This window comes from Pieris napi, chromosome 24 (genome assembly GCF_905475465.1).
Source record: "Pieris napi chromosome 24, ilPieNapi1.2, whole genome shotgun sequence".
In the NCBI taxonomy this organism is placed as follows: Eukaryota; Metazoa; Arthropoda; class Insecta; order Lepidoptera; family Pieridae; genus Pieris; species Pieris napi.
In genome coordinates, this window is record NC_062257.1 from 5,933,299 (window position 1) to 5,957,832 (window position 24,534).

The 24,534-nt window shown below is 33.6% G+C and overlaps 1 protein-coding gene across 2 annotated transcripts in view; it reads right to left on the minus strand.

The window, feature by feature from the left end:
* The window catches only part of LOC125061731 (kinesin-like protein Klp68D), a 66,594-nt gene that overhangs the window by 20,616 nt on the left and 21,444 nt on the right, over positions 1-24,534 (minus strand). For both annotated transcript variants that reach the window (XM_047667308.1, XM_047667307.1), the window contains 2 exons: positions 17,026-17,298; positions 5,203-5,396 (listed from right to left, as the gene is read on the minus strand). In XM_047667308.1, coding sequence (XP_047523264.1) covers positions 5,203-5,396; positions 17,026-17,298 — 467 coding nt within the window. The remainder of the gene's footprint in view (positions 1-5,202; positions 5,397-17,025; positions 17,299-24,534) is intronic.

The following is a 24,534-nucleotide window of genomic DNA, read 5'->3' on the forward strand; positions in this document are numbered from 1 at the left end:
AGACTGATTTTTACGTCACGTGACACAAAACGATGACCATAATTTCGCATACTTGTTAATAATCGCCTAGCCTAGAGGAAATATAGGATTTTAATTTGGAGTGTTTAATTATGATCTAAATATAATTTAATAAGGATAATTAACACTTAAAAAACTTGAATTTGAAGTTTGTTAACGTGTTTACAAGCTTGTTACGTCATAAGGATTGGTGCGACGCCATCTTGCTTAGAGAAGCGTTTTCTCATTATAAATCTTTACAATACTTTACATAATTTAAAATAACAATTGATATAGGTTCTATAGCCTAGTGTAGCCACTTAGCTTTATTAGTATAAATAGTAAAATTTTTGTCTTACAACCTAAAAGTTTGTTAACGTGTTTACAAGCATGTTACGTCATACGGACTGGTGCGACGCCATCTTGCCTAGAGAAGCGTTCTCGAATTTATGAATGTTAACCGTTTCCATACTAAACAGAATGTAAAATATCAATTGTTTAGTAATGAATAGTCTGTAAGGATTTATTAAATCTTGTCTAATAAATTATTAGGAATCAGTCTTGCTAGTTTATATACCATAGCTTTATGAAAATATCAGCTATTCTATTCACGTACTTTGTCCTTGTATCTTTGCCCTTGACACGAAGTACTAAGTGGGAATGAGTGTAATTGACTCCCTGGCGCCCTCTTGCGTCTAGACTTGACGGTCAAGCGTGTTTTACGATTAGGGCGGATATAGTGGGTCATGAGCCCCTCCTGCTTTGGTTCTTTTAAAGTAACGGTGTGACTTGGTCCACACGGAAAAAGAGGTAGACCGCTGGAGAGGCGGTTTGATGGAATTGAAAGACAGAATTCTTTCTTTTTAGAATGAATTAGCCAAGGAAATTGGAGCTTCGTTAAAAATGTTTTATTTATTTTAGTTAAAATTTTGTCTTAAAACTTTTAAGTTTGTTAACATGCTTACAAGCATGTTACGTCATAAGGATTGGTGTGACGCCATCTTGCTTCGTTTTGATTATGTGTGTATATTGATAATAGTTTACATAATAATGTACGTATATAGTATAGTTAATACTATATGCGTACAGAATGTCAACAAAAGAAAATAATAGCCCAAAAAGTTCTGCCAAATAAAACACTACAAACGCTGTTTTATCTCCTTTATACGCTTTTGAATTGCGTTAGAAAAAAAAGGACCGATATATCACCTCCAGTTCTAGAGGTATTAAAATGTCTGGAAATAAAAAATGTGAAAAATACGTGAATCTATTTCAATACCAACTGAATATTTTCCTAAATTGAAATATACCTTAAATCTAGATTTTAAATCTCAGACAAACATACAAAGGAGATTTATCACACCTTTGATTTGAATACTCAAGTCCTTTTGTTGATATCTGTTTAAAATAAACAAAAGCATTATCTCATGTATGACCGTATTAGTTTAGGATGAGTAATAAACTCGCGAAGGGGCAATGTTCTTACATGTCTCACTTATGCAAACGCTTTACTAAAATCATTATTATCACACGCATTTGATTTAGAAGGATTTTGCTCCTGGTTAAAGATTTTTTCTTAAAAGGTCTAGAGTCTTTAAAAGATCGTAATGGTCTAAGATCCCGCTATACAACGACCTTCACCGAGATGCTTATTTAATGAAACTTATTTTATATATAATTTAATATGTCAATAAATATAATCCATATGGGTTGCCTAGCAAATTTCAGTCCAAACATTTCACCGGTATGATTATTAGATAAATTCTATACCAATCGAAAGTATGAAGCCCATAGAATATGCAAAAGTTAGGTTGTTTTTAATCAATTAATTATTTATGTGTATATTTTTTATGTGACACTAAAGTATATATTACATCTTTAGTATAAAAGAAGGTTTTAGTGATACATATATAATACTACCCTGATTAAAAATATTGATTGAAAAAAGTTCAAAAAATTTACTACATGCAAATTATAAAAAAAAAATTTTTTTTTAATATTAATTAAACATACTCTGGACTGAAATTTGCTAGGCAACCCATATGGATTATATTTATTGACATATTAAATTAAATATAAAATAAGTTTCATTAAATAAGCATCTCGGTGAAGGTCGTTGTATAGCGGGATCTTATACTATAAATTACTCCAATTTGAGTTCATTAAAACATTGGGCATATTCTGAAAAGGTGGGAGCTTGTAGTTTATTGTTTATTAGAATGCCAAATCATAAAATGAATGCTTCACGACTGATTTCAGAGCGACCGCCGATGCGAAAACCGCTGAGTGAGTTCGAAAAGTAAGTTACAGAATCGCAGGGCAGTCCTAGTGCCATCAAAAAAACCAATTAAAATAAAATTTTCGTCTTTTAACCCCCGACACGAATTACAAGATGGAGATATGTGTCTCTGTATGGCATCGTAGCGTCTAAGCGAAAAGGCGTGCCGTTGTTATAACCGTGACTGAGATGGTTCTTGGGTAGAATTTATGAAGATCTGTTGAATATAAGACCCCTGAAGAACCGCTATACTGGTACAAATAACCCACTATTTTGTGTCACTATCTCACGGCCTATATATCGAAATGTTAACAAAAACGCCAGGGTTTTTGCCTAATTTACAGGATACAGATGCTGGGACTCATCAGGAAGGTTTTCTTTACCGCATAAAGCAATAAAGACTATTATTATTATCATACAAATACGAGGGACAACAATATTATTATTGAATACTTTTTAGTACATTTTGAAGTCACAGCGTCAGGAAACTTTACACATAATGGGTAATGTATTTAAATTTGACGTCTAATTACCCATGTTTCTACTGCTACTTTGATGATGGAGCTCGAAGATACTTTTGTATTACCTTCAAACAACGCCATTATAGTAGAAAATCGTGATTGCCAAGCGATTAACATCAATTTTCGTTCTATTCTTCATGTAAATAATTACTATAATTGCCTGCATTTCGAAACGATTTGGCGTAATTATGAAGGATTAATGAAAATCTATTTGAAAATATAACTATGAAGTGTTTTATATGTTTAAATGTATTCACTAAGTCACACTTACATGCACACACACATAAATCTTAATATATATAAATCTCGTGTCACAATGTTTGTCCTCAATGGACTCCTAAACTACCGAACCGATATCAATCAAATTTGCACACCATGTGCAGTTCGATCCAACTTGAGAGATAGGATAGTTTAAATCTCAAATTATAGTCGCAATTTGATTTTATGGCTTATTATTTGTCTGTTATTATTTGACAGTCACAAATCACAATTCTAACAGATGGCGCCGCGCTGTGTTGAAAGTACCAACGTTTCACATAAAATACTATTTAACATCTGTAACAAAAACCTTAGCCACAGCAACGCTTGGCCGAGTCTACTAGTATTTATATATTTTACTAGGCTGGATTAAAGATATTTTCTTGATAATACATAAACATTTAGATTTATAAATAGGATGTTAAACACATGACATTGCTAATAAACATATGAACACGCAAATTATGTTGTGAACTTTTAACGCAAGCACATTTTAAATTATTTTATGTTTAAAACAGTTACTTAAGCATAAATTTACAGTTCTTATCACAACGGTGTGTCATAAGGACACGGGTGCGTTGTTTATAGGTGTTCATGCGTGAAGCGTAGTTGGGGAAGGTCAGTGCGCATGTAGACGATCAAGATAGTGGTGGTGGTTTATCAGTATACAGTAGTCAAATTAAAATAAATATAGTTTAAAAAAACTATAAAACACGCTTTTAAAGCACATCAAACTAAAAAGTGAAAAATAATTCCTAATTTAGGCTGAAAATGGTAATGAACAAAAAATACTGGTTTTATATATATTTATTTTCCACTTTTTAGTCCTAGCAGCAATACGTGTTGTCTCAATTAAATCGTATTGCTTTGTGGACTTAAAAAAAATTTCATTGTTTTTTCCAGATAAACCTATGAAATTATTATATTGTCGCTGATTCTTTAGTGTGTGTACAAAGTTTGAATTAAATCTGTCCGTTTAAAGTGGGTCAAAATCGAGTCCGAAGGAGTCGGTTACATACATACATACATACAGGTGCAGCTAATATAAAGCGTGTAAAAAATAAGACTGCTTAAAGGTTTCGTTACCAGGCCATAAAACCTTAAAAAAAGTAAAATTCAATAGTCATAATAACAAAAAGTAGATGTTGAAATATTAGCAGTGTTGGCCTAGTGGCTTCAGCGTGCGACTCTCATCCCAGAGGTCGTCGATTCGATCCCCGGCTGGGCACCAATGGACTTTCTTTCTATTTGCGCATTTAACATTCGCTCGAACGGTGAAGGAAAACATCTTGAGGAAACCGACATGTATTAGACCCAAAAAGTCGACGGCTGGCACAGGAGGCTGATCACCTACTTGCCTATTAGATGATGATGATGATGAAAAACGATCATGAAAAATATTCAGAAATCTGAGGCCCAAACCTAAAGATTGTAGCGCCACTGATTTATTTTTATTATATTAATTAATTAATAAGTACTAAAAATCTGTAATAAAGATGTTTTTTGTCCTCATCACTCGTATAACAACGTATATTTAACTAATTAAGGCTTATAGTCATTGATATATAAAAAACCCAAGATGCACAATCAACGTCTGAAAAACGTCCTCAAAAAATGAGCGCAACATTCTAAATTGTGCACTCATTTCAAATAGTCTCGCGTCTAATAAGTGTCGATGTTATTTATTTGTGTTTTTTTTATAAATAAATTTATGTACTTTTGAACTTTTTTGTGTGTAGTTTTTGACAAATATATTTACGCTATATAAAGTGTAAGTCAGAAGGTAGCCAATTTAACATTTTTTTTTTTAATTTAAAGAAAAAACTTTTTAACCGGATTAAAGTAATGTATTATTATAAATTTATAACTATTTAACATCCAACACCTTTTGTCTTTAGTCACCGTGACCACGCACGCTGTAAAGCACCCGAAAAGTCGGATAAATTTAAAGTTATGTTAAATAGTTGTAAATAAAAAAGTCATGTTCGACTCCACTCAATACCTTGTCCTACCGACCACGGTCGGTCGTAAAATTTTATTGCTTTAAGTACGTATACACTGCGTTGTAATAACAACTTTAAGCAATTGGCGTAAGGTTGATTTTGCAATAATATATGTACGTAAGTACCAGGATCACATAGACCTTACCGTATTCTATCAGTCGAGCGATGTGCCGTCTCCACAGTCACCAGGAACACAGCGTGACTTCTAGAAGAGTGCTCATTCATATCGGTCCTCCCAGATGCTCTGTTCCTGTTCCCAGCCCTCATCAGCCTCACCATTTCATTAGCAGATTTGCAAACTATTGACGTCATCTCCGGTATGTAGAAGCCGTTTAGTTCCTGTAAAAATTCATCATCTACATAAACATTGATTGTTTATCTTAATATATATAAATAACGTGTCACGTTGTTTGTCCGCAATGGACTCCTAAACTACTCAACCGATTTCAATCAAATTTGCATACCGTGTGCAGTTTGAACTAACTTAAAAGACATACATACAAGATAGCATAGCATTCATTTATACCCATAATATTATTTTATTGCAAATTATTTGTTTATTATTTGACAGTCACAATTCTAACAAATGGCGCTGTGTTGAAAGCATGCAAGCAATGGGTCCCCCATGACTGGTGTTCTCCTACCGTTTCCCTTGAATAGTTTACTACTATGTAATATAACAAAAACTTTAGCCACAGCAAAGCTTGGCCGAGTCTGCTAGTTTATTTATAAGTAATCTTACAGCTACACATACACACACATAAGTAAACACTTAGACAAAATATACGAAACAGAAAACATTAGTAAATTAAGTATATTAATAGATCCAAAAATAAAACTGATATTAATCCTTAAACAAACAACTTAATATTAAAAAGAAAAAAGGGTGCGTGTACTTATGTTCGCGCGTAAGAAGTTGTACTTCTTTAGCTTTCTTTATTTTTTTAAATAATTAAATAATTAATGATAAATATTTAACGTTAATAATTTAATAATATTTAGTATTTTATTCAATTATTAATTAATATTAATAATAATAATAATTATTATTTTATTATATTATTCATTCAATTTAATTACTAGGTATGTTTCATAACCTTTTAACCAAGTAACAATAAGTCTTTGTGAAAAAGCATTGCTAAATTTCTTTGAAAAAATAATTAAAACTCCTTTATTTGTTTATAAGGTACTACAAAGGTAATTCAAAATTCTTGGCATAGCTGCTAACTTCACGCATATTCTATTTCTTTTTACTTGTAAATTGTCTTATTCCCATCTCGCTCGCGCACGCTCGGCGCCCGGCTGGTTTACTTAATGAGCGATTTAGTGGGCAACTTCATTCTGTTAATTTTGTGTCACGGTGCGCGCGCATCGTAAAATTTCACTCTCATCAATTTTTCATAACGCGCCTAAAGAAGTATCACTTCAAATTTTTTTACTAATGCCACTTCCTCTGTCCATAGACATTGCTGTGTAGGAGTCATTGTTTTTCTTACTAGCTAGTGGGAAAACCGGAAGTTCCGAAGAAGAATAATTAAGAAAGAAACAGAAATCCTATTCGCAATGAATATTCACAAAACCCTTTTTCATATCAAATATCAATTCCCGTAGAACTATAATGACGTAACACTGTTATCAATTTAACACAAGTACACGACAGGACACGTCAAAACTTTCGTCTCTTTCTGTCAAAACATCAGCAACAGCAGTGTTGGCCTAGTGGCTTCAGCGTGCGACTCTCATACTTGAGGTCGTAAGTTCGGCTGGATTTTCTATGTGCGCATTTAATATTCGCTCGAACCTTGAGGAAATCTTGCCTTAGACCCAAAAGTTGACATGTGTCAGACACAGGAGGCTGCTTGCTTATTAAGATTGACAAATGATCATAAAACATACAGAAATATGAGGCTCAGACATAAAAAGGTTGTAGGACAACGTATTACGTGTTGATCTCCGTTTGTTTATACATCCCTAGTATTTGTTATTAAAACCTGACAATTGAAAACGTTTGTAAACTGCGCGAACCGGTTTAAAAACACGGTTAAACTATTGCATAACATAACAGAAGTCAAGTTTTTTATTTAACTACACATATATATATATATATATATATATATAGCTGCCCCCGTGAACTTCGTATCTCCATAATGTGATTTTAATTAGCCTACCTTTTTAGTACATACCAACATGGAACATTTTGCTATGCTACCCCAGAGACTGTTCGGTTTTCTGGAATGAAAACTTTTTAGGTTTTTCTGTGAATTTTTCTCTATAAAACCTCAGAGTTCAAGTGATAAGATTTTAATTAACAAATAAAAAATAGGGGTTCAGATCGTAGAGGGGTGAAAATTAAGGGTAGTATGTATTTTTGATTGCTGTATCATAAAAAAAGGGGTAGGACCACCCTTAACGTTTAGGGGTTTGAAAGATAGATAGTAGCCGATTCTCAGACTTACTGAATATGCATAAAAAAAGAGATAGATTTTATTGATCTCCCATTGATTTTGTTCTAAACACATCTAAAAGTACTAGTATTATTACATTTTTCTTTTTTTGCGACTGAGGCGCAAACTAGCTGCTGTGGTCTCTGGCAGAATGACCAGCGCTGTGGAACTTTCTGCTCTTCAGCATAATGCTGAGCCAGGGCCAATTACAACCACAGCACACACGCATTACACACTCAAAACGTTCAAAAAATACGTAAAAAATGTTATCTCACATTCGTTTTTATTAATGTTATTTTGTGTGTTTCTGTGTGTTAGTCATAAATGTTATGTCTATGACTAAAAGAAGTAAAGCTGTAAAATCAATCTTTAACCGTGCAGTCGTTACGAAGATTTACCGACCTAAAAATCGCAGAAGAAACTAAAAATAACTCCAATTGATGAACCTCTACCAGTTACCACGTTATGTACCAATTAACTTTTATTACATATAAAAATTCGTAAAATGCCGCACGCGTCGCTGAACACATCTAATTGACACACATTTCAAAGGAATTCAATGTTTTGATTGAATTATATATATTTTCTAAATACGCTCAATATAGCAGTTAATTAATACGTAAATTCATATAACATGCATTATATATAACAAACATTATAATAAAGATATACATATGTGTTGCTGAAATATGTAATTTAAGAAACAACATTTAGAGTTTGCTTTTTTACTTGAAAACAATAATTTTTATCCTATTCTTTTATAATTCAAAATTTTCTAACAAAACAATCTTTGAATTAAAATTGAAATGGCAAGCCAAAACTAGCGTATTTTTCACAGACTAACAAACAAATTAAATGAAACGTTAGTTAAAAGGAAAAATTTATAATAAATATTAATTAAAGTTAATAGTTCTAATTTAACTGTTCGTGTATGAAATATTGAATATTATTAGCCCATCAAGAATTTCAAACGCTTCTCATTCCTTATACGATCCTGGTACTTATTTAGGGTGCGGACAGATGTGTAATATGTAATTGCATATATTATAATGCTATATTGGAGCAGTGTTGGCCTAGTTAGTAGTGGCTTCAGCGTGCGACTCTCATACCTGAGGTCGTAGATTCGATCCCCGGCTGTGCACCAGTGGACTTTCTTTCTATGTGCGCATTTAACACTCCATTATATAGATATGATATGATAGTCCGTTGGTGGACAGCCGGGACTGGAACCTACGACTTCAGTTAAGAGTCGCACTGCTCCACTTAGAAGTATAAAAAATAGTTCTCAGACCTAGATAACATTACAGAAAAAATTGTCTTTTTAAATTTGTAAAGGATTTTTAAATTAAAAAATCGCGGAATTTTACACGTTACGTAAAACTCAAGGTCATAATTACTTTCATCTTCAAACAATTATACAACTGTTGCAATATTTTTGGTAATTAATTAAAAGATTATATAATCTTGTCGCTGAATTAAAAGTGGGATCGAAAACTTTTGTATATAAAATTGGTTTTAAACACATTCTGTTACCGTAGTTTCTAGGGTGTTAAAATTGTGTCAAAATCACCTTTAAGATATCTTTGAATAGACCTTCAATAAATAGACAAAAAATTGGATGTTAAAACGTATAAGTATTTGAAAATTTAACAATGAAAAATTGTGGGTTAGTTTTCATCTGTCTGTCGAAAATAAAGAGAGATTTTAAAATTGTCCATCAGAGTTATATCTATCAGTAATCTAATCTATACTACATATATATCTATATATAATCAAATATACCTTAGCGCAATATAGCATATGAATAAAAAAAATAATCAGTGGCGCTACAACCTCTACAGGTCTTGGCCTCAGATTTCTGAATCTGTTTCATGATAATTTTTAAATCTAATAGGCAAGTAGGCGATCAGCCTCCAGTGCCTGACACACGCCGTCGACTTTTTGGGTGTAAGACATGTCGGTTTCCTCACGATGTTTTCCTTCACCGTTCGAGCGAATGTTAAATGCGCACATAGAAAGAAAGTCCATTGGTGCACAGCCGGGGATCGAACCTACGACCTACGGAGTGAGAGTCGGACGTAGAAGCCACTGACTAGGCCAACACTGCTGTCAATAAATATCTAATTTTTATCATACTCGTGGTATTAAAAAAAATCTCTATGGTGAGATTATTTAATTATAATATAGATCCTTAATTTCTTTTAAAATTCCTCCTCATTCGATAAGAAACACAAAATTGTTCCATGTGCCTCGTACGAACTCGAATTACCTGCATAATTCGCCAATGTTTCGGGTTTTATTTTATATTATTCATATACGTAACACAATGTACACTTATGAACGTCAAAAAAAAGAAAATATATGTATGAAATGCTTCTAATTTTACATTCAGTGCCAGTTCTCAAATCAAGGGCGTAGAACGGAAGAGCAGAACTGGTAATAAATTCTCCGCCACTCTTTTTAATCGCCAAGTTTTTTCTGCGAGTCCGTCATGAAAGTCAAAGAAGAAGCGGAAAGGACCAGGGAGCTTTGTCCCGGAACCCATCAGCGGCGGCGAAAGAAACCGCAGGCCCGTCAAATCTTCCACCACCACCTCTCCCGTCATAGTTTAATCATTATAGAATAGTAAGACTGTTGATGAACATTACCTTAGTTTAAGCTATTCATTAGTATTGTAGAAAATTAAGTCATCATCATAATATTATTATTAGCCATAATTATTGTATAGGCTAGATTGTAATTCATGTAAAGTAATACTCTTTTTTGTAAACGTAATAAAAATAAAAAAATAAACATAGTCTAATAGTTAATTCTCTACTGTCAAATGGCACTTTCATCACCCAACGCTTTTTCTCTTTTAGAGGCCCTTTCATAATTAAACACTTACTTAAAAACATAATTTTCACTTACGATTCAAAACTTTAAACATTCACTAAAATCGTAAACATCTTCTCATCTTCGTCCTATGCTGAAACGGACAGTATTCATTACAAAATTTTAAGTGTTAGATATGTGGAATTAATTCAAATCATTAATATGTCAAATGGAAGAGACTAGCAGCCCACGACACAAGGAATCCTAGTATGGGGCTACTGCTTCTCTTTTAACTATACATCCTTTCATAATCTTTTCTTTCTCTTCTCTTCTTTTTTTTTATGGAACAGTACCCTGGTACGCTCGTTTCTTGAAGGACCCTTAGTCGAATTGGTTCGGAAATACTTTATTGGGCAGCTTTTTCTTTCAAATTTAAAAGCACTCGAAATAATAAATTTCCGTTTTATTATTAAAGCAATATTGTTAATTGAAAATCCTTAAACCTTGAGTAATACTTGGAGTACGTGAGATAACATTAATGAGGAAAATATACAAAACTAACATATAACGAACATGCTATGTCTGATATATAAACATATATGTCCTAACAAACGCAATGTTTAATGTTTTTATGACACAAGACTCTCCGAGCATATAGCTTATTGAAAAGAATTTAAATTCCGGAATTGTATATTACTTTGTATGACTTTATTGGACTGTTGTGGTCTCGGGCAGAATTACCAGCGCTGTGGAACACGTCTGCTCCAGAGCATAATGCTGAGTCAGGGCCAGTTACAATCACAACACACACACACATTACACACTTAAAATGTAGTTTATTTCTTTTCTTTTTTGGTTATTATTATTATTTTGTAATTAAATTTTCAACTAAAGAGCGCACTTTCTATGTGCGCATTTAACATTTGCTTGAACGGTGAAGGAAAACATCGTGAGGAAACCGACAGGTCTTAGACCCAAAACGTCGACGGCGTGTGTCAGGCACTGGAAGCTGATTACCTAACTTGCCTATTAGATTTAAAAATGATCATGAAACAGATTCAGAAATCTGAGGCCAAGACCTTAAGAGGTTGTAGCGCCACTAATATATATTATTATTTTGTATGTTTCGTTAGTTATAAATGTTATGTCATGTTATATGTTTAATTCTGTTAAATATATATTAATAATTTTGATAAATAGATTATACTTTTAACTATATATGATTCTTCTATACACACTACCTTACCTAATATCAAACCCATACGTGGCGATATCAAAACATAAAGCAATAATGTTTATTAGCAATAATAATATTTTTATCAATCAAGAAACCTTGAAGTATTAAAGATATGCCAGATTAATTATCTAATCAACTTATTGCTTCTTGAGTTTTATACGGCTTTTGAAGAATTCACGCTCTTTCTTCAAGGACTTAGTCGGAATTAAAATAAAATATGTTAATTGTGGAACATAAGATACATGTATCACTTATTCCACGTCATTAAATTTGAATTTGTAGGCATCCCTATCATCGGCAAAGAAGACAGAGGGTGTAGGCCGAGAGAAAAAGCCGGCGTAAAAAACTCTCGGTACTCTTAATAGCAAATCATCAAACAACACTTATTTTAAAACAAATATCGCAAATTAATTAGAAGTAGCATGTCTAGCACTACTCCCAGGCCCTTTTATCAACTAGATAATCGTTAACTTTATAGTAAGCCTTTTTACACAGCTTTTCTTTAATACTTTTCTTAAATTTATTGAAAGGCAGAGCTAAAAGAGCCTCTGGGGTTTTATTAAAGAAGAGTATCCCTTTTCCCAAAAATTACTTCAGTCTTCAGTGAACAGCTGTTTTCACATAGCGGCCAAAACTGCCTTCAATAACACTAAGCTGTGAACGACGGACGTCGAGGTGATAGTTCAAACAATTTGTAGGTATACTTGGCGATTGAAAAGAGTGGCGGAAAGTTTCTTGCCAATTCTTCTTACCCGCTCTACGCCCTTGACTTGCGAACTGGTAGTAAATGTAAATTTACAATTAATTCAACTTCTTTCTGACAATTCATAAGTGTAGTTGTTTACCTACATGAATAAAGATATTTTGAGTTGAGTTGAGTTGATACGGATGGTATGTATTCTGCCTTGACGCCCGATGATGAAACTCAGCTGCTAGTATTAGACCGAACAACTCCTCTGAACACTCTCAACCGGCTTATGGCAATCAAGGTTTACAATAATTTACCAAAGGAATTAAAAGATCTTCCGGCTAGAGTCTTTAAAAATCGACTTGGTGTATTACTTTTGGAAAAAATGTATTATTCAATAAATGATTATTTGCGTGAGACACTGTAGTTGATATAAATTCAATAACGTATGATATGTGCGATACAAATAATATAATAATTTATCAATTTATATGACTAAAAATGACAGAAGACAAATTTGCGCGCCATTTTGTGTGGCAGAATATAGTACGGGAGGTAGCAACGTTTTCGAGAAAGAAATCTTCTTGCACTTTCGGTTAGAGTCTAGGCTTTCTGGCTGGCAGTAGCGGTTGCGTTCATTAGTGCGCATCCTACCTGTCCAGGTATCCTGGATTTTAAAAGCATTTTAAGAAGCGTAATTTTTAATTTTTCGTTTTTAAATAAGTCTACCTGACATACTTTTTTTATTGCCAGACATTTTTGACAATGCTAACTATGTGCCAGACGCGATTTTAAGTTTTTTTTAAATATTACGTTATTTAAATATAAGAAAAACTAAAAATTAATTTGCCAGACATTAATTCGATTGTTAAGCCTTGAATTAAAATGAAAAAGTAATGAAAAGTATCATTATTTTTCATATTTGCCAAAATTTTGACGCAGAAGTTGTTACCTATACGCTGTTCTGATTCTGATATTTTAATTATACTTCTGGGAAATATGGATCACCTGAAAACATCATCGTACGGAAAGTGACTTGTTGACGATTTGAATCAAAGGTGATGTCCGAAGTTTAGTATTTTCCCTCGACACCAAACGATGAAACTCTCTATTTCTCTGTTTATTATAGTATCTAAATCTATTTCTTTTGTGTTAATAAAATTTACAATTTCGCTACAAAAAATCCATTAACAAACAATCGAAGGAGTTTTTGTTATTTATCTCCACCGTTCGTGGACCGATCTAAAGGTTTCAATGATTCGGATTTTCAATATTCTACTTAATTGTCTATGGGTCTGTTTCACAATGTATGGATAAAGTACCCAATAGCTATGCAACACATAAATTATTTGGAAGATAAATTGTGCTATTTGACATTCATCGGACTCATAACTTATGATGGACTTTATGTGACGAATAGCGCTATCTGTCAGTCGTGAAACGCAACCGTGTTTATCCTACCAATAAGTAATAAATAGCTAATTTGGAACTTATGTAGAACTTATCCGTACATTGTGAAACAGACCCTTAGTAATACCAGTCAATAAAAATAATAAATTTGAATACTTTGTAGTTAGTGAAGGAGTTTGTAGTGTTTACATCAGTAAAACACCACTATTTGATTTATTTCACCTTGAGTAAAGCCTTCGATGTCTCAACCAAATACGATTTGTGATACAATATTTGTACACGATTGTACTAATATTTCCTATTTGTTTTAACTGATGTTAGTTACGTAGTTAGGCAATGATTACAACGATTTTTAACAAGTGTAGAAAACCCCTACCCCTATTGATTAAATCTAAGAAACCACACCCTTAATTAGTTCAATTAAATAACAAATTGGAAGATTTGAACCCCACTTAAAGAATAGTACCAAAAATAATATAATAAACGCATAGATATATGTAGTACTTCGTGGTATCAAAAAAATCTCCCAAATCCCAGATGCCTTCATGTATTACCGAGTCGAATGCCTTTTAATAATCAATAAACGAACAATTCAGTTTAAATCCCTAAACCAATCTATACAAATGGATTGAATCTCGAAAATTTATTTTTAGATTCTTCTCTAGTATCATTAATACTTAGCGTTGATGAATAAGTCCTTACGTATAAGGCTTTGTTTATACAACTATCTCTATTAGTATAGCCTGATTTGTCTTAGATTATTTGAACGTTCAAGTAATTCTCCAACCTCAACGCATAATAGTTGTTAGAAATTCTTAATACAAAGTTATTGACTACTTTTGCGTAAGAATGGATAAGAGGACTGTGGCAAGGCTCTGTCGCGGATAGGTTACATAAAAAATCGGAAAAACAGCCCTATTTAAAGAAGAAGAAAGTGCGGTTTTTTCAAGACAATACACAGTCACAAATCAATGCAAACATTGGAAAAGTTCTTTCGAATTGCTTTCGAAATTCATCGCAGTCTTCAAACTTGTCCTCGCGACCTTTTCCTGTTCTCAAAGCTCAAGAGAACGCTCGCTGGATAGAATTTTGCGCTGATGAGAAGCAATCGCCGAAACTGAAGCCTATTTTGAGGCTAAAGACAAATCGTACTATAGAAATGGTATAGAAAAATATGATCGTTATAATCGTTGTATCGCTCCCGAAGGCAACTATGTTGAATAATCAAATCGTATTAAAAAAAAGTTTTTTTCTATGTCAGCTCAAGAAGTTATTAGCCCACCCAACATAGTCTGCAGTAACAAAATTGTTACAGCATTTATCTCAATACAATTTATTATTAAAATAGATGCAAGAGTTGTTCAAAAATATAAAACTTTGAGAATATTTATGGAGTACTCTTCTGTATCTGTCTGAAAAATTGTGTTTAAACTTCAGCTAAAACAGTGAAATCAGATTGATTTTAGGCGGCAAATCCCCATCCAGATGAATGAAGATATTGCACAAGTGTGTGCAGTTCTTTCAGACAACAATGTATATAGTTCCTTATCTTTCATAGCCAGTTGGGGCGGATATCCGACCATATGACCATAGTTGGAGACAGTTTAACATTTATCCAAGACACATTGTCCAAACATCACTTATCATTGACATACTGACATCTACTAACGAACCGAACCTCCACACGGCCAACCGTGAGTTTAAACTAACCTAAACTTTCCTCATGAGTTCTATCTAGTTTCGATTCAAATTTTCTGTAGAAAAGTTTTCTGGTGAAAACCGCAATTCTGTGCAGTAGTTCTTGCGAAGAGAGAGGCAGATAGGCGCAGCGGAGGACTTGTTTTTGTATAATAGAAAATATAGATATATGCTGTCGCTAAAATTTAGGCATTATCAAGCTGTACAACTTTTCTCTTACTCAATCATATATCTCTCATCGTTCAGCAGCGTTCGAAAGACTACTTTCGACAAATCAAAATACCACGATTTTTTTTTTCGGTTAATATCATACACAAAAAACTTGCCTTTCTATTAGTGAAAACATTTTCAAAATCGCTTCAGTATCTTCAGAGACTCCTAAAACCTCACAAAGTTTTCCTTTTCCAGATATTACAATTACATAATAAAGAATTTTTAGTTATTTAAGAAAATTTTATTTATTCGTTTTCAGTAATTTAGCTAAAGAAGAAGATTCTCATTTGGGAGTCCATGACACTTTTTGGGTCTCAGAGCTAGCGGAGTGAATTTAAAATCTAGGAGGGACCTAGAATTCGTACCTCATAATCTACCAAAAAACAAATTAAATGAACATACATGTACCAAGACTGAAGGAATTGGAAGCGTTCACGTACTACTAACTTGACTCGAAAGATTGGAAAATGGTGGCAACAGACAAGTGGAAGAAGTTGGAGAACGCCTTTAGGTTAAACATAGTTTTTTTTATAGATAACTAGCTGACCTGGCTAACTTCGTTCCGCCCTACAACCTTATAATATCGTTGTTACTTTAATTTAACTTAGTTTAGGATTTCATTAATGTTAAGTATTAATACAACTTTTTTGCAAATACAGAAATGTTTTATTGCTTGCCATTGCGAAAGAAGAATGGCAGTTTTACACATTAGGCATCTTCTTTCGAGCGTCAATGTGGCGATACTGCATGTTAAGCACTTTCTGATATCAAACATCTTTTGATCAGGATCAAAGCATGGTTATGCATCTCCTCATTCACCTCAAGATCGGAATTTCTTGAACTGACACGAATTCGACGTAAAATGATGCGTAGTTTTGTCAACAGATGGCACCATATGGTTTTTGCATTCGTAAAATTAATTAATTTATTTTTGTTATTCGATAACTTATCCGATATTTTATTGCTTATTCTACTATTCGGGACGGAAACAAATCCAACAAATCAAAAACCATGACAACCGGTCCAGCCGTTCTTGAGTTATAAGTGTTGTAACAAACACGACTTTCTTTTATATATATAGATAGGGGAGCAAACGAGCTTGCGGGACGTCCAAAAAGAGCAGTCATCGCAGCCCATAGACACTCATTTTTAGTGGGTGCATTGCCGGTCTTTGAGGGAGGAGTACACTCGATTTTTAAACATTTGTAGGTCGTATCTCTGAGGGAAGACCTCCACCGGGAGTCGATTCCACAGTTCGCTAGTTCGCAAAAGAAAATGCCTTGTGAAACGGACTGTGGAAGACCTCCAACCATCAAGATGATGTTGGTGAAATTTAGAGCTCGTACGGCGCGTACGGTGTTGATAAGAGGCAGGAGGGATCAACCCAAACAAGAACGTGACAGTGACATGGAAATAATCTATCCTAATTATGTTGAACTCAAATACAGGCTATATTTTACTAACCTGCCCTCGTATGGTGAGCTTCTTACAATCCTTGGCCAGCAGATCCCTTACATCTTCCAGATACAACTCGACATATGAACACGACACTAGATGGGTCACATCCGGACTGGCAGTGTTCTCTATATGTGCCCACATATGTCTAAACGTTCGTGGTATTATGCCTTCATCGTCACCAGTTCCTTCCATCGTGTGGGTCTTGCCGGTACCAGTTTGACCATAGGCAAAGACGCAACCGTTGAAACCATCCAGAACTGACGCGACGAGGGGTCTGACCTGCAAATAACATCAATTTATTCAAGAATACTTTGAGATTGGACAGTGAAAGTTACCAAGGATTCTTAAGCGTATGGGGTAAAGAGCAGAACGTACGCGTAGCATCAAGCAGAGGAATGTCATATCTTGACGACATCCTCCGTGGTAATGATAGTCAAAATTACTGGTACATGCCAGCCTGGCTCAAAATGGCTACGGAGTGGACGGGGGTCTGTTTAGATTGGCAACGAACAATAGATTTTGTATTGACTGCCGACCTTCGGTAGTTGGCAAGGCACCGCAAGACCTATCATGTAAAATGGACTTTAAATAACTTTTATATACTAGCAGACCGGCCAAGCGTTGCTGTGGCTAAGGTTTTAGTTATATTACATAGTAGTAACCTATTCAAGGGAAACGGTAGAAGAACACCAGTCAAGGGGACCACCATGCCTTTTTGGTGGTAATGCCATTACATTGTAGCTTATTTGAAACGTTGGTACTTTCAACAGAGCGCCATCTGTTAGAATTGTGACTATCAAATAATAAACAAATATTTTGCAATAAAATAATATTGCGGGCATAAATTGAGATGTAAGCTATCCTATCTTTTAAGATAGATCAAACTGCACACGGTGTGCAAATTTGATTGATATCGGTTCGGTAGTTTAGGAGTCCATAGCGGACAAACAACGTGACACCTAATTTATATATATTAAGATATGTTATATATAGCTGTTTCTATATTTCAATTTTTTTTTATCTATCAATATACTTAATTGAATTATGTTATCTGTTTTGGCTTTGTAAATTGTCTAAGTGTTTTTATAATACATATCTGTAAGATTACTTAAATATTTTTTTACATAAAATACAGGTAACGCCCGCCCAAAAAAAAACCTAAAAATAACGGCAGGTATCAAACTTTGAAGACCCAAAAAATACAAAAAGATCTATACATCATCAATCACGTAATTCAATTAAAATTAAACTATTTGTGATTTTTTATGTCTAACGATTTCTTTAGTTATTTTATTTATAAAAGGAGCTTGTATAATCCATCCAACGGCAATAAGGAATACCTTAAGTCGACATCCCAACATTAAAAATAAATAAATCAGTGGCGCTAAAACCTTTTTAGGTCTGGGCCTCAGATTTCTGTATCTGTTTCATGGCTGTCAATCTAATAGGCAAGGGGCCGTTCAAGTATTACGTAAGCAGATTTACTGCAATTTACCCCCCCCCCCCCCGCCCCTCTCTCTCTAACAAAAGTAAGCAAAGCTCTCAAAAATAATAGTACATAACATATTAATTGGAATGAGAGTCGCACGAAAAAGCCAATAGGCCAACACTGCTCAATCCCAACATTACCCTAATACAATCTTTATATAAATAAATAGAAAGATATTGATATACTAGATAGAGATACTTTTTAGTACATTTACGAGGTTAATATTTCTTATTCATTTATTTAAGTATTTAAGATGTTTTTAATATAGCACAGCAAACGGGCAGGAGATTCATCTGTTAAGTGATAGCGCCGCCCATGGACACATTATCAGATAGCTTGCGAGTGCGACAGCCTTTTAAGAATCGGTACGCTCTTTTCTTGAATGACCCTAAGTCAGCTGGTTCCACATTAGTGGTGCTTATAATAATAATGTATTTTCTCCCATATAACATTTGCAACAAACAATAAGATGTTAAGAAGGTATTGGGAGACTGGTTTCCAAACTAGGTAAGAACCGGTGATATGGACAACCAGGCTTCCATTCCACAGCATACATATATGGGTAGGCAAACAAATTTAACGTTTTACATAAGGAAATAAAAACAAAACAAAACAGTCAACTAATGAGAAGTTAGTAGAAATAAAGTTGTATGTGTGTATGGGAGTGTGTGTGTGTGTATGTATGTGTGTGTGTATCAAAGTGTCATAAACCCTCAGTGGTTGACGGACGTCGAGATACAGGTGGAATTTCGTATTCCTGGACGTCTGATGATACTTATCTGGTATTAATCCGAACTTTGAAGACTCCACTTAAATGCGGTAGAAGAGAGACACCACTACACAACATGCTGTACATTCTGCTGACTCAGGCTTTCTTAGTTTTATAAGCGTGACGATTTCCTAAATCGTCGGAGTCACGCCCCGAGAGACGTAGGCACTCTCTTCAACTGTTACATTGCATTCATTTGTTACAACGTAATTAACATTACATTATTTCGCTTATGTACGCGAGTTAATATAGAGTAAAACAAAAATCTTCTAATATTTAATGCACCTCAATGACTCAAGAAACGTAGATTTTCATACCATCAAGCGCTTGAGAAAATTTGATGCATTACATTAAACACTTGAATTGAATCAAGTACACCGGTTAAATGATTCAAAAGGCTTTTCATATTGAACACTGAATAAAACTGAAATATACTTTAAGTCTATACTAATATTATAAAGAGGAAAGATTTGATTTTTTGTTTGTTTCAAATGAATAGGCTCCGAAACTACTGGACCGATTTCATAAATTCTTTCACCGTTGGCAAGCCACACTATTCCCGAGTGACATAGGCTATGTTTCATTTTCAAAAAAATTAGGGATGCTTACTAAAACTTGAATAATCTAACCCAAGGTGTAAAAAATAAACAAAAAACTTCCTTCAATCGTGTGCGCTGCGAAAACTATTAATGATAGAACAAAATGATGAATTACAATTTTTCAGGACACATCACTATCTATAAAAAATATCGCGACAGCATGTCTCTATCTTTTATAGTTACGTCATAATAAGCGTCCTTTTATTAATTTTTTTTTATTAAAATACCACCGCTAGAAAGGCTCTTTATTCGATCCTTATCAAAATAAATACCAACGTTTCACATAAGCTACAATTTAATGGCATAACCACCAAAAAAGCATGGTGGATTGGTGTTCTCCTGCCGTTTCTCTTGAATAGTTTACTACTATGTAATATAACAAAAATCTTAGCCACAGCAACGCTTGGCAAAGTCTACTAGTATTAAATACTTTTCTACTGTTCCTGGACTGACGCTATGCTTTAAATAAAGCAACATTAAGTACCTACACTATTTTCTTTTTTTAAATAATAATAATAACCTTTTAATTTAGATACTTTTACATTTAAACATGTTTCTATTTCAATCTTTTTTAGGTATCTGTGTGCCCTTTTATGGCAAAGACCTCCTCCAAATTCCGCCATTTCTCTCTGCCATGTACCACCTGCTGTTTACGTTGCCGGCCTTTTAGGAATTGGTACGAATACCAGTAGTGAAGGACCCTAAGTCGAATTGACTTGAATTAAATCGAATCCGAACAACTCCTCAGAATTGATAAACAAAAATTGAATTGCGATACCTATTATATAATATACAAAAAGATATTAAAAGGTTTAAATATTATTAATAAAAATTACTCATTTTAATAAATTTAAAAAAAATAAACATTATAATGTAGTTGCACAATCGTTAACAATAATGGCGCATCTGAAAATCACCGATTGTGTAAACTGACGTAATTGCAAGCTTTGTGCGCACGCGCAACCTTGAGTGCCAACTGCTTTTGATTTTATGACCATCTGTTTTTTACTAGCGTTTCCTTTTATATCGAACAATTCTTTTTTACAACATACAATTATAATAACCAATCAACACACTATAATCATAGACTTTCTACGTGCGTATATAACATGGTGAAGGAAAACATCGTGAGGAAACCAGCCTTAGACCCAAAAAGACGGTGTATGTCAAGCACAGACTGATTACCTACTTCCCTATTAGTAATGATCATGAAACAGATATTTGCTCTTATTTCACAATGCCTCCTGCTGATAGAGGACAAATATTTGTTTTTATTTTATTATTATTAATTACTTAAGATGTCATGTGGAACAAGTTGTGAAGGTTGCAGCTCCGTACAAACATTGATTAAAAGAGTGGCGGAGAGTTTATTGCCAGTTCTTGTCTTCTACGTCCTTGATTTGAGAAGTGGCAGTAAATGTAAAATTAGAACCATTTCATATATATTTATTTTTTGACGTTCATAAGTGTACATTTTGTTACCAATCCAAATAAATAATAGACTAGACTTAAAAAGTTGTTTCTTAATGTTTATTATGAATCATAAGATACAGTAAACACTTATTCCACTCACTTCATTAAATTTGAATCGGTAGGCATCTCTACTCATCGGCAAAGAAGACAGAGGCCGAGAAAAAAAAACTCTCGGTACTCTTTTAAAATGGTAAATCATCATACAACACTTATTTTTATTACTTAAGATGTCATGTGGAACATGGTGTAATGCTTGCAGCTCCTAACAAACGTTGTGTAAAACAAAAACTTGGCGATTAAAAAGAGTGGCGGAGAGTTTATTGCCAGTTCTTCTCTTCCGTTCTACGCCCTTGATTTGATCATTCATTGGCAGTAAATGTAAAATTAGAATCATTTAATATATAGGTATATATATTTTTGATGTTCATAAGTGTTCATTGCGTTACCTTTATGAATAAATGATTTTTGCCTATGACTTTGACTTCCAGAAGCATAGAAGTCTCCTATTCACTTCGACCTCACTGCTCAGAGGATCTCTGTACATTGGTTAGCCACGCATTGCGAACTCTTGACTTAGGTCTCTTTTTTACTCTTACATATTCCGGTTTCCTTCGAATAGCAATTGACCCTGGAGTGCCATCACACGACCCAGGTTAAGAGTCTTCACCCACTAGAACTGTCTCGTTAGCCGTCAATTTCATTTTGGCTGACCTTGTGCAAAACTAAAATCATAGACCGGATTGGTATCTTGCCAACTTGTGTAAAGAAATTTATTCATTTGCAAATTGCTCCTACTTCAGCGATCAAAATATATTAAAGTAATATTCGACGTCCGTCGTTTCACAACTGAGCGTTTTAAGACAGTTTTTCTATCACTATGTGGAACTAGCTGCCCATTGAAGTATTTCTAAACCGAGACTTAGGGTCCCTTCAAAAAAGGAGCGTACCAATTCTTAAAAGACCGGCAACGGAATCACGAGCCCTCTGGCATTGGGTGTCTATGGGCGTCACACACGTCAACGTTAAAAAAGAAATACACATTAATGCTTCTAATTTTACATTAACTGCCAGTTTTCAAATCAAGGGCGTAGAATGGAAGAGAAGAACTGGCTATAAACTCTCCGCCACTCTTTTTTTTTTACATAACGTTTGTAAGGAGCTGCAACCATTATACCATGTTCCACATGACATCTTAAGTAATAAATAATAATAAAATTAAAAACAATGATTTGTCCTCTATCAGCAGGAGGCATGGTGAAATAGGAGCACGCACTACATTCTCGTGGGAATAACAAACAAACACATAGTCGAAACAACTAAGATCACCGCATATACGAATTCAAGTACGACCAGTCACCACAAGTATCACCTGTTCACGAATACATCAGTAGTACAAATACATCGACTTGGCCATTAAAATATTTTCATTAATAAATTAAGGCTTCTAATTTTATCCACAACGAAGTTATAAATGTCAAAAATGGCCTGAACGTCTTCGAGAAAAGGTTGGCCGTGCCGCTTTTTAGCTCGTCTACTACTATATATATACATAATACACCACATCTTATATAACGAATTTTCTATAGTATATGTTACAAGCTTGTAATACATGACAATTATAGTGAAAATACATTTTACAAAAAATTATTTCTTCCAACTTTAGTTTTTACTAGTAATTTTGATCAACAACAAATAAAAAAAACAATGTGAATTAGATATCAGCTAGGCACTAAAAAACGTTTTTTTTATCCATCAGCTCACTAATACACTACACTACAGATTACATTATCCTTGATGATGTAAATTTTCAAAATTAAAAAAAATTAAGTCCTAAAACAATAGCAATATGAGAAAAATATGCCATTACAATAATACATCAGAACAAAAAAAAAATAATGTAAAGCTTAAAGCAAAAACTGAAAAAATAATAATAGTCACAGCTAATATAATTTTATTTACATTCTACATAAATCTGTATTTCCCATATTAAAGTGTGTTTATGACTAACAAAATTTAAATTTCATTCAAAAAGCTTATTTTAATTATTAAGTTACTGGTCACCCCCAATGTAAATATAATATATATATACACGTAAATGAAATAATAAAATTTACATTAATATCAATTTTTAACGCTAAATTATAACCAATATCAAAGACAACAAGAATCTTTGGTTTTTTAAGTTACCAAAACGACCTTGGTAAGGTTAAAAATAACATTGCACAAATCAATAAAAACGATAATTTATTAATAAATACTTATTTGGAAACTCGTGGGCTGGTTCATGGATTACTCATATTTGTTTTTAATAAGATTTTGACATTCAAATTAAAAATATCTCAATCCCGTATATCACTAAAGTATTTACGAACCAATTCGACTTAGGGTCCTTCAAGAAAAGAGCGTACCTATTCTTAAAAGACCCGCTCCGCTACCCAGGAAGAGTATCCATCATTTAACATCAGATGAGCCTGTCCTTTGCAGAATAAAAAAGATTTGACATATATAGAAGTCATAAATCAATAAATAGAACAGTAGCAACCTTTTCAGGTCTGGGCCTCAGACTGTATTAATTGTTTCATGCTTGTCAATCTAATAGGCAAGTAGGTGATCAGCTGTCTGTGCCTGACACACGGTGACTGTTTGGGTCTAGAGCATGGTCACCGTTCGAGCGAATGTCAAATGCGCACACGTCAGAAGTGAAACTTCTTCGGCAAACAAATTTTAAGTTTTGTTCATATTTATACAAATCTAAAACTTTAGATTTCCAAGACTTTAGGGAGTGAAAAAGAAATGTTAGAAATTTAATGAATTTAATTGCCATTAAAATTTTAAAAGTATCGAAAATTAGTACTAATGATAATAAAAACACTTTAATTTATAATTCGTCATTTGATATTTCAATTAATTATTTTGCATAAAATACTAATATTTCATAAATTCTCTTAACGAAGTTTTAAAAATAGAATTTCTATAAGGTCATTTGCCCTTCTCAATCTCTCTCAATCGCTCCTTCCCTTTTCTTCGACAAAAACGCTGCACATCTTCGTGACGCTAATATTATTATTGCGTTTCATCCGTAAAAATGTTACCCTCATGCGCCTAAAGAAGTTTTACTTCAAAAATAATAACGAACAAACACAAAACTACTGGACAGATGACGAAAATTATTTCACCATTCTAAT